This window comes from Diaphorina citri, unplaced genomic scaffold (genome assembly GCF_000475195.1).
Source record: "Diaphorina citri unplaced genomic scaffold, Diaci psyllid genome assembly version 1.1 scaffold1657, whole genome shotgun sequence".
Lineage (NCBI taxonomy): Eukaryota > Metazoa > Arthropoda > Insecta > Hemiptera > Psyllidae > Diaphorina > Diaphorina citri.
In genome coordinates this window covers 26,582-42,519 of record NW_007379083.1, presented here as the reverse complement: position 1 = coordinate 42,519, position 15,938 = coordinate 26,582, and the positions used below count along the sequence as shown (strand labels likewise).

Below are 15,938 nucleotides of genomic sequence, written 5' to 3'. Positions count from 1 at the left end.
TGCTGCCTAGCTACCCATTAAATATGTAGGGGGTAAAAGGAGAAGGGGCCGGCCAAAAATGAGAAGGAGGGATAAACGGAAAAGGACTTTAGCAAGACGGAAACGCCAAGCCCAAATAGAATTGGGAAAAGGTAGAGGAGTGAAAGAAGAAGAGTCAAACTTGCTTACAACTACAACACCTTCACGGAACTGTGCTGAGATTCAATTTTGGATCTCCGGAAGATTGGACCAATAAAGATTTCATAAAATCATAGTTCACTAAAACAAAAACTGTGTGTTTCACTGTACCCAACTCAATGCATTTTGATGTAAAAGAATTATCAAGAAACAACATGGCAAAATGGATAAGTAAAAGCTCAAGTTTCAGAGACAATTTTATTGAAAAATACTCTGCAAATAGCAATTCCTCCTAGATGCAGCGTGAACATCATCATCCCAGTTATTCAAAAGTAATTATAAATATTAACGCAGCGCTGGGTTATACCTACATAAATCAATTCTGTTGACATCCTGGAAATACAAGCTCAATCCCCAATGCCATTGCACTTGGCAAACTCCAGCATCTCCTGCCTGTCCTAATAAAACTGATAACTTTGTTGTACTCGGCCATGTTTGCCTTTTGTAGCCAGGAATTCAGGATGTGCCTCTTCAGCAATTTCCCTAGTGTGTCTCATCGGATAATTTTATAAGTTGATCCATGTTTGCCTTTTGTAGCCAGGAATTCAGGATGTGCCTCTTCAGCAATTTCCCTAGTGTGCCTCATCGGATAATTTTATAAGTTGATTTACAATTTTGAGACATTGACAAACTGCAGACTATTACATAGCTGTGATAGGGTCTTTCACCATTTTCCTGTTGCTATTTAATGTTTTATTGGGTTTCCTTACCTCTGTCTGTACTTTAATACCTACAACAATAGCTAATACTCCTGTTGTTCAGCTAGTAGTAATCAACGTCCGGCGTCCTTGGAACTGAAAACGGCAGCCACATTTTATAGCAAAACCGTGAAGGGCACTCATCACTCAATTCGTAAAGCTTTGCATGCTGTTGCTGATACTATTAATGATGTTTTTATCAAATTCCTCACTCATGTTTACTGACGCAATCCAAACCGCCTTTACTGTCCATTTCCATTATAATAATTAGAATTGCAATCCATAGAGTAATAAAAGTAATTAAACTTTCAAATGATCGCTTCTTCTGGCTACCTCTTCTCTTCGCTCAGTATGATGAGAACAAAATAAATAACAAATATCATAGTTATTATATTTTGATACTCAACACATTTCCTTCTTAAAGTGAAATAATTGCTTTTTAAAATAGAAAGTAAAAAATTCCTAGAAAATACGTACACATATTCTTAGTGTTGAGCAATTTAGTAAAAAGCTTGATGAAGAAATTGACAACCCGAATGTTTACTGTTCATCTTATTACTGTAAAGAGCTTTCAAATGTCAAGTTCTTTGAGAGAGCCGCTGAACTTACTCTATGGCAGTATCTTTCTGATGTGTTTGCCATATAAATATACACGAGATTACAAGGTTTTTCAAGTTAGTACCTTTACTTGCGGACTCGCGGCATTTGTGGAGTTTTTACTCATTTGTGGAGTTAATATGCCCCCCTTTTTGGCAGAGTTTTTCTGTTTCTTGACGCAGTTTAAATGTAGATTCCTCTATTCCTCTAACTTTTTACCTTTAATCTAAATCCATGTTGATCTAAATGAGTGGTTGAGTATCCAAGGAGAAATTCTCATGGTAGAAAATAGAAATCAATCACCATTATTTGATGCTGTGTTTACTTCGTCCAGACATCTGGTTGGTAGTTTGCTTGCATAGATTCTCAAGTATGTCTGTGACTCTGTGGTCTTTGTGCGAGAACTGTGAGGTCATAGAACGATGTTTCTTGGAAAATTAATATTTACATCTAGGTATCTATGTGGATAGCTACACTTTTTTGTTTATATGGAAAATAAATTGGTTTTTGCTATTTGACAAATTTGACTGCATGAAAGATGCTGAGGGAGAGTTAATTTTCTTCAATACATACAAATTTAATATGTAATTATTTCTGTACATATATAGCTAAGTGGTTTTTCAAGTAGGTATTAGATGAAACTGTTGAACGAGATCCTACTCCCCTCAGAGTCTTTAACTTTAGCAGTTTTCGTGGGCCATTGGCCATTGTATGTAGGTAACGTGAGGTAATGAGGCAATAACTATACTTAGATGTACGATGGTAGGTATGTAGGGAACAAGAGATGACATGGATACTATGGTCCATGTTGAGAGCTATTTGAACATGGCATGATTGGCATGCATCCATAACGTGAATTCATAAAAGCAATTCAGCAATACAAACCCGAAATTCTATGGTACTCCACATAGTGTATTGTGCTCAACATTGTTATTTGAGAATATGAAGCAAGAAAAAAGATCTCGCCTTTTATTACACGAATTTCATTTATTGCTTGTAAAATTACCTCATAGGTTCTTCACAAGAATCTCCTCGTGTATTATTACCAGCAATACGGATTCCAAGAAATACATATTGGAATAGATGTTTCTTTACAGCAGTGTGTGCCTGGAAATATGATGGATATAATTAAGCCAAACACGCAACCCTAATCATAAACACAGACAAAGACACACAAAAAAATCCAACATTTTCAATTTTCATTTTTTTACATACGATTTAGTATATTAGATTATGTTATTCCATTTTGCCCGTTGTTGGAAATCTCAAGACGTTCTGCTAGAACAGTGATTCCCAACCTGGGCCCTGTGAGTTTCATCAAAATCTTGTCCACCATAAGAGCTTGAATGACAAAAGGGAACTGCACATTGTGATCTTCACCGAGATGGAAGCAAAATCATACTTTACAACTTTTTGAACGCTTGGGGGGGGGAGGGCGGGCCCCCTAAATACGGCCCTGCTATACACATAGGTCTGTATATATATACACATTTAAGAATTCTGCAAACGATAACAACATGGTATAAGAACACCGTGGAAGTGATTGGCAAATACCTTACTGGAAGGGTGGCAAAGTTCTGAAAATACGACAAACGAAGATGGTCTTGCAGCAAAGACTACCCAGCTAGCACGTCTTGAATGACCTTGATTTGAAAGAATTATAATTTATTGTGGATGAAATCTATGATCAAGAATTCTAGACGGTAATTATGTTGAACGCTCATTGGAAATATTAAAATAAATTAATTTAGTGCGAAACTGGAATCTTTTTATATGACCTGAAACGAACTGAATAAGAGCTACGAGTATGTGCAGGGGAATTAACAAGTATTAAATAGAAATGGATTTACAAACGGATATTGATATCTCATCTTATGTTCATGAAATTGGCGTAGAAAATCCAAGCGTTCTAAAAGTTGTAAAGTATGACTTTGCTTTCATCTCGGATAAGATCACAATGTGCAGTTCCCTTTTGTCATTCAAGCTCTTATGGTGGACAAGATTTTGATGAAACTCACAGGGCCCAGGTTGGGAATCACTGTTCTAGCAGAACGTTTTGAGATTTCCAACAACGGGCAAAATGGAATAACATAATCTAATATACTAAATCGTATGTAAAAAAAATGAAAATTGAAAATGTTGGATTTTTTTGTGTGTCTTTGTGAACAAGTATTAAATAGAAATGGATTTACAAACGGATATTGATATCTTATCTTATGTTCATGAAATTGGCGTAGAAAATCCAAGCGTTCTAAAAGTTGTAAAGTATGATTTTGCTTTCATCTCGGTGAAGATCACAATGTGCAGTTCCCTTTTGTCATTCAAGCTCTTATGGTGGACAAGATTTTGATGAAACTCACAGGGCCCAGGTTGGGAATCACTGTTCTAGCAGAACGTCTTGAGATTTCCAACAACGGGCAAAATGGAATAACATAATCTAATATACTAAATCGTATGTAAAAAAATGAAAATTGAAAATGTTGGATTTTTTTGTGTGTCTTTGTCTGTGTTTATGATTAGGGTTGCGTGTTTGGCTTAATTATATCCATCATATTTCCAGGCACACACTGCTGTAAAGAAACATCTATTCCAATATGTATTTCTTGGAATCCGTATTGCTGGTAATAATACACGAGGAGATTCTTGTGAAGAACCTATGAGGTAATTTTACAAGCAATAAATGAAATTCGTGTAATAAAAGGCGAGATCTTTTTTCTTGCTTCATATTCTCAAATAACAATGTTGAGCACAATACACTATGTGGAGTACCATAGAATTTCGGGTTTGTATTGCTGAATTGCTTTTATGAATTCACGTTATGGATGCATGCCAATCATGCCATGTTCAAATAGCTCTCAACATGGACCATAGTATCCATGTCATCTCTTGTTCCCTACATACCCTACCATCGTACATCTAAGTATAGTTATTGCCTCATTACTTCACGTTACCTACATACAATGGCCTCTCAACATGGACCATAGTATCCATGTCATCTCTTGTTCCCTACATACCTACCATCGTACATCTAAGTATAGTTATTGCCTCATTACCTCACGTTACCTACATACAATGGCCAATGGCCCACGAAAACTGCTAAAGTTAAAGACTCTGAGGGGAGTAGGATCTCGTTCAACAGTTTCATCTAATACCTACTTGAAAAACCACTTAGCTATATATGTACAGAAATAATTACATATTAAATTTGTATGTATTGAAGAAAATTAACTCTCCCTCAGCATCTTTCATGCAGTCAAATTTGTCAAATAGCAAAAACCAATTTATTTTCCATATAAACAAAAAAGTGTAGCTATCCACATAGATACCTAGATGTAAATATTAATTTTCCAAGAAACATCGTTCTATGACCTCACAGTTCTCGCACAAAGACCACAGAGTCACAGACATACTTGAGAATCTATGCAAGCAAACTACCAACCAGATGTCTGGACGAAGTAAACACAGCATCAAATAAAGACCACAGAGTCACAGACATACTTGAGAATCTATGCAAGCAAACTACCAACCAGATGTCTGGACGAAGTAAACACAGCATCAAATGGTGATTGATTTCTATTTTCTACCATGAGAATTTCTCCTTGGATACTCAACCACTCATTTAGATCAACATGGATTTAGATTACAATTTTGAGACATTGACAAACTGCAGACTATTACATAGCTATGATAGGATCTTTCACCATTTTCCTGTTGCTATTTAATGTTTTATTTGGTTTCCTTACCTCTGTCTGTGGCAACAACCGGGAACTCGTACGAACTTCGACTTTCAAAATCCAAATCCTGTGCATGCACCCAGTAACCTTCTCAATTCTGGTAAAGTGAACCTAACATACTGACAAGACCTAGGTAAAGTAAATACCACATCATATTTACATAGAAATTAGAACTGAAAAATCTTAAGTGGTTTCAAACATTAAGATAAATTTAAAGAAAATAATCGTCATCAACCATATCAGTTAAAGTCAATGTTTGAAATTAGAAGAATATATTTATTTAAATTTGTTGAAATCTCCAACAACAATGAGCGTAGAGTCAAAGATAAAACAACGAGTAGTGAGCAACATGTCAACCTAATGATGATGGAGATTTACCCTCCTTTCCCAAAGTAGACATTCTAAAACCAGAACTAAATACAAAGTTATTTAATCACACGTTACATGTTCAAATATTTCAATAACAGGGAAATATTTTCTCTTGCATAAAATCAAGTATGAAAGTGATTTTAGCAAGTAGGACTAACTGCATTAAGTTTCATAATGTTCTTTGATAGATTGAATGCTATTTAGATTAAAGGTAAAAAGTTAGAGGAATAGAGGAATCTACATTTAAATTGCGTCAAGAAACAGAAAAACTCTGCCAAAAAGGGGGGCATATTAACTCCACAAATGAGTAAAAACTCCACAAATGCCGCGAGTCCGCAAGTAAAGGTACCAACTTGAAAAACCTTGTAATCTCGTGTACATTTAGATTAAAGGTAAAAAGTTAGAGGAATAGAGGAATCTACATTTAAACTGCGTCAAGAAACAGAAAAACTCTGCCAAAAAGGGGGCATATTAACTCCACAAATGAGTAAAAACTCCACAAATGCCGCGAGTCCGCAAGTAAAGGTACTAACTTGAAAAACCTTGTAATCTCGTGTATTCATGTAGAAATGGTTGGTACGGGATGGACTCTCTCCCAGGGTGTAGTTGACCATGGCATTCACACCACAGTCGGGGTCCGAGGCTGACACCTGCAACGAGAAGAAAAAGAAGATTGTTAGACAACAGTAACATAATAAACCAACAACTTTATTGTTGACAAATTTGTATTCATAACTCTCGTGTATATTTATATGGCAAACACATCAGAAAGATACTGCCATAGAGTAAGTTCAGCGGCTCTCTCAAAGAACTTGACATTTGAAAGCTCTTTACAGTAATAAGATGAACAGTAAACATTCGGGTTGTCAATTTCTTCATCAAGCTTTTTACTAAATTGCTCAACACTAAGAATATGTGTACGTATTTTCTAGGAATTTTTTACTTTCTATTTTAAAAAGCAATTATTTCACTTTAAGAAGGAAATGTGTTGAGTATCAAAATATAATAACTATGATATTTGTTATTTATTTTGTTCTCATCATACTGAGCGAAGAGAAGAGGTAGCCAGAAGAAGCGATCATTTGAAAGTTTAATTACTTTTATTACTCTATGGATTGCAATTCTAATTATTATAATGGAAATGGACAGTAAAGGCGGTTTGGATTGCGTCAGTAAACATGAGTGAGGAATTTGATAAAAACATCATTAATAGTATCAGCAACAGCATGCAAAGCTTTACGAATTGAGTGATGAGTGCCCTTCACGGTTTTGCTATAAAATGTGGCTGCCGTTTTCAGTTCCAAGGACGCCGGACTGCCCTTCACGGTTTTGCTATAAAATGTGGCTGCCGTTTTCAGTTCCAAGGACGCCGGACGTTGATTACTACTAGCTGAACAACAGGACTATTAGCTATTTGCCCTTCACGGTTTTGCTATAAAATGTGGCTGCCGTTTTCAGTTCCAAGGACGCCGGACGTTGATTACTACTAGCTGAACAACAGGAGTATTAGCTATTGTTGTAGGTATTAAAGGAAAAGTCGTCAGTCACCTTAAAACTTCAAGTTCACTTTGTCCGTTCAACGCGTATGCTGATGAGATAATTGGAATTGCTAATCTAGCTGAATTTCTCAAAATTGATAGAAAGAAAAAAATAAGAACAGTAACGATCTACTATTGGAGGAGAACGTATTAAAAGTGATATTTACTTGGAGAAAAGAGGTTCATTTGAAGCTAGACAAAATCCCTTGAGCCCATAAAGGAACAGACAAAGTCGATATCAAGTTATCAACCTTCAATTCAAGGTAATCCCGACTACAAACAAAATTTAGATACATTTTAAATACCGAACACTCCGAACAGTTTATTACTGTTATTTATTTTGTAGACCTGTTTTATGATATGATAGATAATGTAGAATACATAGCAGATGATAACACACTATAATACATTACAAACTCCACCAACACACCATTCGCATTCAGGAGATTCATTTGTTTTGTCTCGGAAATTCAACAATGACATACTATACCTCTTCAAAAAGTGACTATTCCGTCGATTTTATCGTTTGGTATCTTAAGTTAGCAAGAAAGATTCGAGAATCAGATGGAGCATGTAATGGCACCTTTTGGAGAGCTATTATTGATTTTATTGATGGCTTACAGTACCTATATTGAATCTGGACCCTAAATATTTCCAAGGGACAATAAAACATACTCGAGCACCAGAGAGAGTAAAGTAAACATTTTCCCTATTCAGAGTATATCACCAAAGTAGTAAAACTCCTAAACTCTTACAGTACCTATATTGAATCTGGACCCTAAATATTTCCAAGGGACAATAAAACATACTCGAGCACCAGAGAGAGTAAAGTAAACATGTTCCCTATTCAGAGTATATCACCAAAGTAGTAAAACTCCTAAACCGTTTCAAGTTTGAATCAACACACTTTGAGTTCAAAGTTAGTCCATTTAAACAACTTGATTGGTCCCTAATCTCCTAAACTTAAACCCTCTGGCTGTTGATAGTAAACAAATCATTTGAGCCGAAGATTCTGATAGAAGATGATAGTGAAATGGGGCCCCTGGAATGACAGACTATGTCATAAAGTAAATCAACACGTCCTAGGTGGCATAAGAAAACTCAAAAAGTTAACTTTTCGAAAAAGAAATCTATACTTATGGTAACCGTTGCATTGAAAAAACATAATATGAACATACTTATGACTGCATTAACTCAACAAACAGAACCAAAATGATTATGGAAAGTGTGGATAGGAATATCCTAATGAATTCCAAATGCTTCAACAGTTTAATAGACATGTTAGTAGAGAGTGGAGGCAACAAAATGGAAAATATTGATCTGTCATCATTTCCAATTAGAGGTTAGGGGTGGATAGAGCATTGGGGATGCCAGATAAAATCCTAAAATACCCAAGTGAGAAAAAGTCGAGTCATTGGAATTGAAGAACTTGAAGTGTGTGGAATATCTGGATGATGATGTTAATCTAGGAACAAACAGCTTGGTGTTCACAAGATTTAGAACAATGTAGACTGCAGGTGAAGACTCTGGCTTGATAAAGTGAGTTGTACGAGTATATCCCACTGTTCATGATAAAATAGAGTGAATGGGATGAAAGATTTTGCACACATTGCCAGGCATATTTTTTCACACATTAGCTGCAACAAATCGCACTTGGCAAAATATTGTTTGGTCAATAAAGGCAATAAAGTTTTCGCGCAGACAGATTACCTTGTGGGTACCTTTTTTCCGAACACTCACGCCTCTATCTTGGCTAATATGAAGAACAATCTCAGCCAAATCACCTGTCATATAGCATCATAAAGTCTGAGCTTGTTTCACACCATGCTCACAAGAGATAAAGGAAGTGCCTCACATAATAAGGTAATTAAATATGCAGATATGACCTTGTATACTATAGATACTTGCATCTCTGTTAGCTTTAGTATGCATGTCACGCATAATCTAATGAGTATCCAACGTCTATTGTTCTCCTGTTGGAGTATAAGGTACCAGATACCAGATGGGGCAAGTTATCAAAGCAAAACTTGACATTCCTCGAACTCAATTCATGAATACACCGACTTACTCAGCCTGTAAATTAGTTTTGATTTGAAATTATACATCGACGTTGTTTTTTCTAATTAACCTGACTCCGAAGGAAGATCTTCACAAATTGGAAACGACTTCTCACCATTATCCCGACTCTTTCATTTCCTGTAGAGTTCTGTGTTCACACCCGTCAAATGGTCCTCTAATAGCTAGATCAGGGAATCATAACCGCGCTACTAGGTTATTTTGTTTTATTTTTCAAAGTACCCATCTTCTAGCTTTTGAGGAGGAATCATCAATGGAGTTTTCTCAGACGGTAATTAGAAAAATATTTCAGGAAATAGAGAGCCGTTGCAACATTTTTAACTTCTGATTCATAAAGAATCTGGGATTGTTCCCAAATCCTTTAGCAATTTCTTCAATTTTTTAGCGTACGAGTTGTATGTACGTGGGTTAGATTCTAAGAAAGATATTTTTAGTTTTTAGTGCATTGGATGCTCGTTTATAAGACAGATCTAGAATTCTCCAGGACGATTGACTCAAGTTGCGTTAAAAAGAAGAAACATCACTTCAATTAAATACGGTAATCGTTGCATTTCGAAGCAAATAGGGAACTATTTTCAGGAAACTAACATACTAGATATATGTACTTACAACCATATAAAAATGTAATACCTATGTTGTTTATCTTAGCAATACTTCCCGAGTTTCATTCCCATCCTATATGTTATATGTAACTCCTGATCTGTATTCAAGTCACAAACCCGAGTGGACTTGAAACTGAGATAAAAAGGTCGCAACATGTATGAGTATGTAGATATCGATGATACAAATTGAAACTCGAATCCCCCACACTCAGGAAATGTTCAATGTTGTTGATTACCACTCCAGTCAAGTGAAGACCATGTCTAGAAATATGTATTTCATGAAGAAATTTCCACAATGTGTCATTGTCCTAATAAAACTGTAACCAGACGATTTAAGCAGAAACTCAAGACTTCTGAAGGTACCTATAACGTGAGAAAGTAAACATCACAATATCGTAAGATGCTGCCCTCCACAATACAGAAAAAGATGATTTTTCTCCATGCAATGTTCCATCAGGTAAAGATCTCCTCCCCCCTGAACCCTCTGGAGCTACAAATGCCGCTGTGAGGTCATTGTGGCGGCTAGGTCGCTAGGCTTGGCGTCTACCGCATCAACTATCCAATACAATGGTGTCTATTTATCACGTCGATCCGAGAAGATATAGTAAACCCCAAAAACATGTATCCGCGCACTGCTGATATGGTATAGTAATCACAACTCGGGAGCTTTCAATACTAATCTCGCCAAACATCTATCAATAACCATATTAATATCAATAGAATACATGGAAGCTTTCAACTTTGCACAAGCCATGCCAAAACATATCTCAAAAATTTCAAGGTGAACTGGAAAATCAAATGAAATGTTTGGTTTACGAGAGTGTTAAAGTAAATTAAAATCATTATTACTTTCTGCAGCAACAAAGAGGGAGTAAAGTAAAAATGTAATTAAAAATATTAATTCGTGTTATTATTTATCAAAGAAGAAAATTGTCTGTACTCCTAGGGAAACTGCAAAATGCTTCCCCAGAAATCCGTATCAGGGAAAATTTTCACATATAGGATAACACCAATTGAAAAATCCAATTCATGTGAGATTTCATATTAGACCTGTGGCGAAAGGCAAAACCATACCAACATAGAACGAAACTAATTGAAATTGAACTTTTCTTCCGTGTTATTTGCTGAAATGCTTCTGTCAAGTGTCAAGTCATGAGGAAACATCACGTTTGATCAGTGGTTCTAGGGGAGTTGAGTAATTCAAAGGTGATGCAGAATTGATTAAATTAGCAAAATAGTTATGGTCAACCTCAACTGTTCACGCTTGCCATTTTTCATCAAGGAAAAGCCATAAATAACTTCTAGCATAGCAATGGCGTGCAGGGCAATACAGCTTTTACACCTCAGAGTGTCGAGTCTCTGGTGCACTCTCTGCTAATTACGCTTGATCATAAGATCAAAGATGTTAACATTCATCTTGGAAATGAAGTTCCTTCACTTTTACTGTTAATTTTGTAAATTTTAAAAGTCAATCAAGCAATACCTTGATGTCATACTCACCAATGTGAAAGTGAACTTTGTACAAGCTATGACAAATTCATTTTTGAAGAAATCACAAGGTGAAGATTAATAAAATTGAAAAATCTCAAGAACTACTTAACTAATATCTTCCCCTAATTGTATCAGATGAAAGAGGTTTGAAGAGTCAGATGAAGAAGATGATGATCATCCATTCACCTGAATAAGCGACAAGCCGTTCATTCAACGGAGGCTGTAGCACATTTTCACAGCCTTGTCATTCGGAATCTATCATTAATTTAATGTTCAAGAAATATCTCTTTCACATGCAAATTCCCATACGATCGAATCTCGTCAAACTTGTCTACACCATCAACTAAAATGTGAAAGAGGTCAGTTGCTCAGATATCGAATTAATATTTCTAAAATTACTTTGAAGCATTCAGCTGCGTCTATGTGGCTATACCTACGCTATAGGTAGTAAGGTTAGCTATACATAAATACGTACAGTATGTACGTACATTAATAAACAGGGTGTAGGTAGCTGATAACAATTCAGCATGGGAGAAATGGTGCCTTTGAAATGGAAGTAAATGAAGCAATCCATGTACCTACCATCTTGATCTAACAAAAGTGTCACCCAAGTTCATAAAGGTACCTATTTATTTACTTACACACTTCCAAACTTTTTGTGTGTAAGAAGCCGAGAAATATGAAAAGGCTTAAACGTATTCCATGTTTCCCAATAATGCAAGGCACCTATATTTGTTAGCTATACATAAATACGTACAGTATGTACGTACATTAATAAACAGGGTGTAGGTAGCTGATAACAATTCAGCATGGGAGAAATGGAAGTAAATGAAGCAATCCATGTACCTACCATCTTGATCTAACAAAAGTGTCACCCAAGTTGATAAAGGTATACCTATTTATTTACTTACACACTTCCAAACTTTTTGTGTGTAAGAAGCCGAGAAATATGAAAAGGCTTAAACGACGTTTAAGCCTTTTCATATTTCTTTAATTACGTTTAATAAACGTAATTCCATGTTTCCCAATAATGCAACGCACCTATATTTAGAAAAGTTGGAAACACCGTACGTACATTAATAAACAGGGTGTAGGTAGCTGATAACAATTCAGCATGGGAGAAATGGTGCCTTTGAAATGGAAGTAAATGAAGCAGTCCATGTACCTACCATCTTGATCTAACAAAAGTGTCACCCAAGTTGATAAAGGTACCCATTTATTTACTTACACACTTCGAAACTTTTTGTGTGTAAGAAGCCGAGAAATATGAAAAGGCTTGAACGTATTCCATGTTTCCCAATAATGCAAGGCACCTATATTGAGAAATGTTGGAAACACCCAGTATGAAGGTCTACATGTTGGTACATAAATATAGATGTATGGAAGGGTTTTGACTGATAATAAGATGGTGCATGGTGTCACGTCGCAAGCATTACCTGTAATAGAGAGCCCTGATGATTATGATCCAAGCACATCAACATTCCAATGAGTAAATTCAAATTACTCGAGACTTTCGGACCAATCAGACGAAAACAGTGAGGTCTGGGTCTGGGATGCGATATGCAGTGAAATTTTGGTTCGTGACTGCATCGCACCAAGTTCAATGTGTGCTAAATTCCATCAGGGCATGTTAAATTTGTTTCGGGTGATAGACCGATGATTATTACTTATCAGATGGTTTATCTTTTCCTTTCAGAAACGACGCAACATTGTAAAGGAATAAAAATAGAAAGCATCCAACGGGATAATTATAATCAAGCATCCTTTGCACACTGAGGATTAGTATTTCAGCACTCAATAGTCCTAAGCTATTGGTTGTTCACTGACGGAAACTTACTCACTGGTTGGTGTTGATTCTCAAGGCGTATGACTGATTACCATTGACAACAATGCAATGTGTTATGGTTATGACACTGATCAAGCTTCTGATTGTACGGGACATTCCTCATGCTCTTCCGCATTTCAGATAGCAAGTGTCATATTTGGAATCAACAGCCAGGAAGCCGGTTTGTTTACAATGTGTGGCACGTTTTCTGGCGACTTGCTAAAATGGGGTTTGACTTATGTGATTCAGTTTAGCAAACTTAACTGTTTGTTTACGGGAATTTCTGGAACAAGATGTTGAGACTTCATCTTGCGTATTTATGAAGGTGTTAAACACATGGCGTCAATTTCACTGGCAGTGTTACCTGTTTCCACTAAACAAAACACAACAACCACCCACCTTGATGAGGATGAACGAGCTAATATTGAAACTGACCGCGTAGCTAATGTCAACATCACAACAAACCCCATCATAAACCTTGAAACCTAAAGTGTTTCCGATACATTAGAAAGCTAGATGTGGAAACGGGATCATGATATTGTACGAACCCTTTCAGAACAAACACTATTTAGATTGAAAGCATCAGAGGCCAAAGTTATCATTCGTAGGATGGTCGCCAATATTGGAAAGCACTCCGAAACAAATAAGAATTCAAAAAGAACAATATCGGGATAAGAACTTCTATAAGAAAACCTTGAAACCTAAAGTGTTTCCGATACATTAGAAAGCTAGATGTGGAAACGGGATCATGATATTGTACGAACCCTTTCAGAACAACCCTGAAGCTCGTGTCAGATCGAGAAACAAAGAAAGAAGAAAAATAGTAGTGGAGATGACAAATGAACCATCTCATTTTTAAGAAAAAAGATAAATTTTCAAACTATCCAAGATATTACTGAGGACCCTGCTTTATTTTTTGTTTAAATTACTGAGGAATTTTTATTGTTCAATCCACTCAACGAAATTTTGTTAATAAGTGGATTAAACCTCAGTAATGACGTTTTTTTCTTCTTGACATTACAAGATTATGATTATTATCATGGCTACATGAAAAGGATTGAAATCAATCTGTGATGCATCTAGGTTTCAAAATAGAAATCACTCTGAGGAATTTTTATTGTTCAATCCACTCAACGAAATTTTGTTAATAAGTGGATTAAACCTCAGTAATGACGTTTTTTTCTTCTTGACTTTACAAGATTATGATTATTATCATGGCTAGATGAAAAGGATTGAAATCAATCTGTGATGCATCTAGGTTTCAAAATAGAAATCACCGATTCCGAATAAATTGGTCTGATGTCTACAGTGATCGCACAATGTTTTTGTCAGCAAGATCTTTTGTCATGAAAACGACGAAATTTTCGCTGAAATTTTGAAAAAAATCATTCAATATTTCCAGGTTTTTAGGGATTTTCCATATGGTGGAAGAAATAGTTGATTTCTCAATACTTATGTAGGTAGGTATTTCCAATATTTTCTATAGAAGATGATCCAACAACATGTTGCCCAAAGTCAGATCTAGGACTTCGAAAATGAAGAAGTTTGGGTGAACAACAATCCAACAAATTAACAAAACCATTCTTTCTACCCACTAACCTCTGGATGGACTTTAATGAGAAGCCGGTTTGTTTACAATGTGTGGCACGTTTTCTGGCGATTTGCTAAATTGGGGTTTGACCTATGTGATTCAGTTTAGCAAACTTATAACTCCGTATTGACGATTTAAATGAAGAGATCATTTTCATTGTATGCATTCCTCAGCTCGTCTCTTACCTATTTATTTCATGAATCACATCTTTCTCTACTAGTGTGGTAATTCCCTGCGACAATATACTTGTGCAACGTCGGAGGAAAAAAGTATGAATAATGAAGAAAAAAGTATTAATAACTGTACTTTAATGAATTTCAAAATTCTATTCTGATGTTGTGAAATCAATGTTAATGTTGTTTTATTTTAATTTTTAAAAGTTACAAAAAAAAATGTTACCTATTACTTATTTAGAATGAGTCCTCTGACGTACATACCTCTATCTACACTTGAAAACTTTAATGAATTTCAAAATTCTATTCTGATGTTGTGAAATCAATGTTAATGTTGTTTTATTTTAATTTTTAAAAGTTACAAAAAAAATATTACCTATTACTTATTTAGAATGAGTCCTCTGACGTACATACCTCTATCTACACTTGAATAAATAAATCGATTAGAACCATAGCGTGTATTAAACCTTATTTGGCAAGAATCAAAGATGTTACCAGGACATTAGAATATCAGATTGTGAGAAGATAACAAGATGGTGTGGATCGCGGATGTGGAGGCGTTATGTCCTGCCTGGAAGTGTTGTGTAACACATCAAGTTGCAGATGTGACCTATTGGAAATGTACATTAAACCTTATTTGGCAAGAATCAAAGATGTTACCAGGACATTAGAATATCAGATTGTGAGAAGATAACAAGATGGTGTGGATCGCGGCTGTGGAGGCGTTATGTCCTGCCTGGAAGTGTTGTGTAAGACATCAAGTTGCAGATGTGACCTATTGGAAATGTATGTGATCTGAAGAACGGACAACAGGAGAGAAAAGAAACTTGTAGGCACCGAAAAATAGGAATCATTAAAATATCTATTGTGTCACAAGATAATGAGCCATACTTACAAGATGATTACTTCATCTTCATAACAACCAATCTTTGATCAACAGTCTTTCTGCTTAATTACTCAATAGGTATGTTGTTTAATTTATTTAATAATATTAAACTTATTAGATTGTCGATGCACTTAGTCATTAAAATATCTATTGTGTCACAAGATAATGAGCCATACTTACA

At 35.7% G+C, this 15,938-nt stretch overlaps 1 protein-coding gene across 1 annotated transcript in view; it reads right to left on the bottom strand.

Annotated features, from left to right (window-relative positions):
• Window positions 1–8,904, bottom strand: part of LOC103516752 (protein dachsous-like) — a gene marked incomplete at its 3' end in the record, with an annotated part of 29,279 nt that extends 20,375 nt beyond the window's left edge. Inside the window, exons 1-2 of the mRNA XM_026829053.1 lie at window positions 8,854–8,904; window positions 6,109–6,225 (exon numbers count right to left, since the gene is read on the bottom strand). Coding sequence (XP_026684854.1) covers window positions 6,109–6,225; window positions 8,854–8,904 — 168 coding nt within the window. The remainder of the gene's footprint in view (window positions 1–6,108; window positions 6,226–8,853) is intronic.
• Between the last annotated feature and the right edge of the window lie 7,034 nt (window positions 8,905–15,938).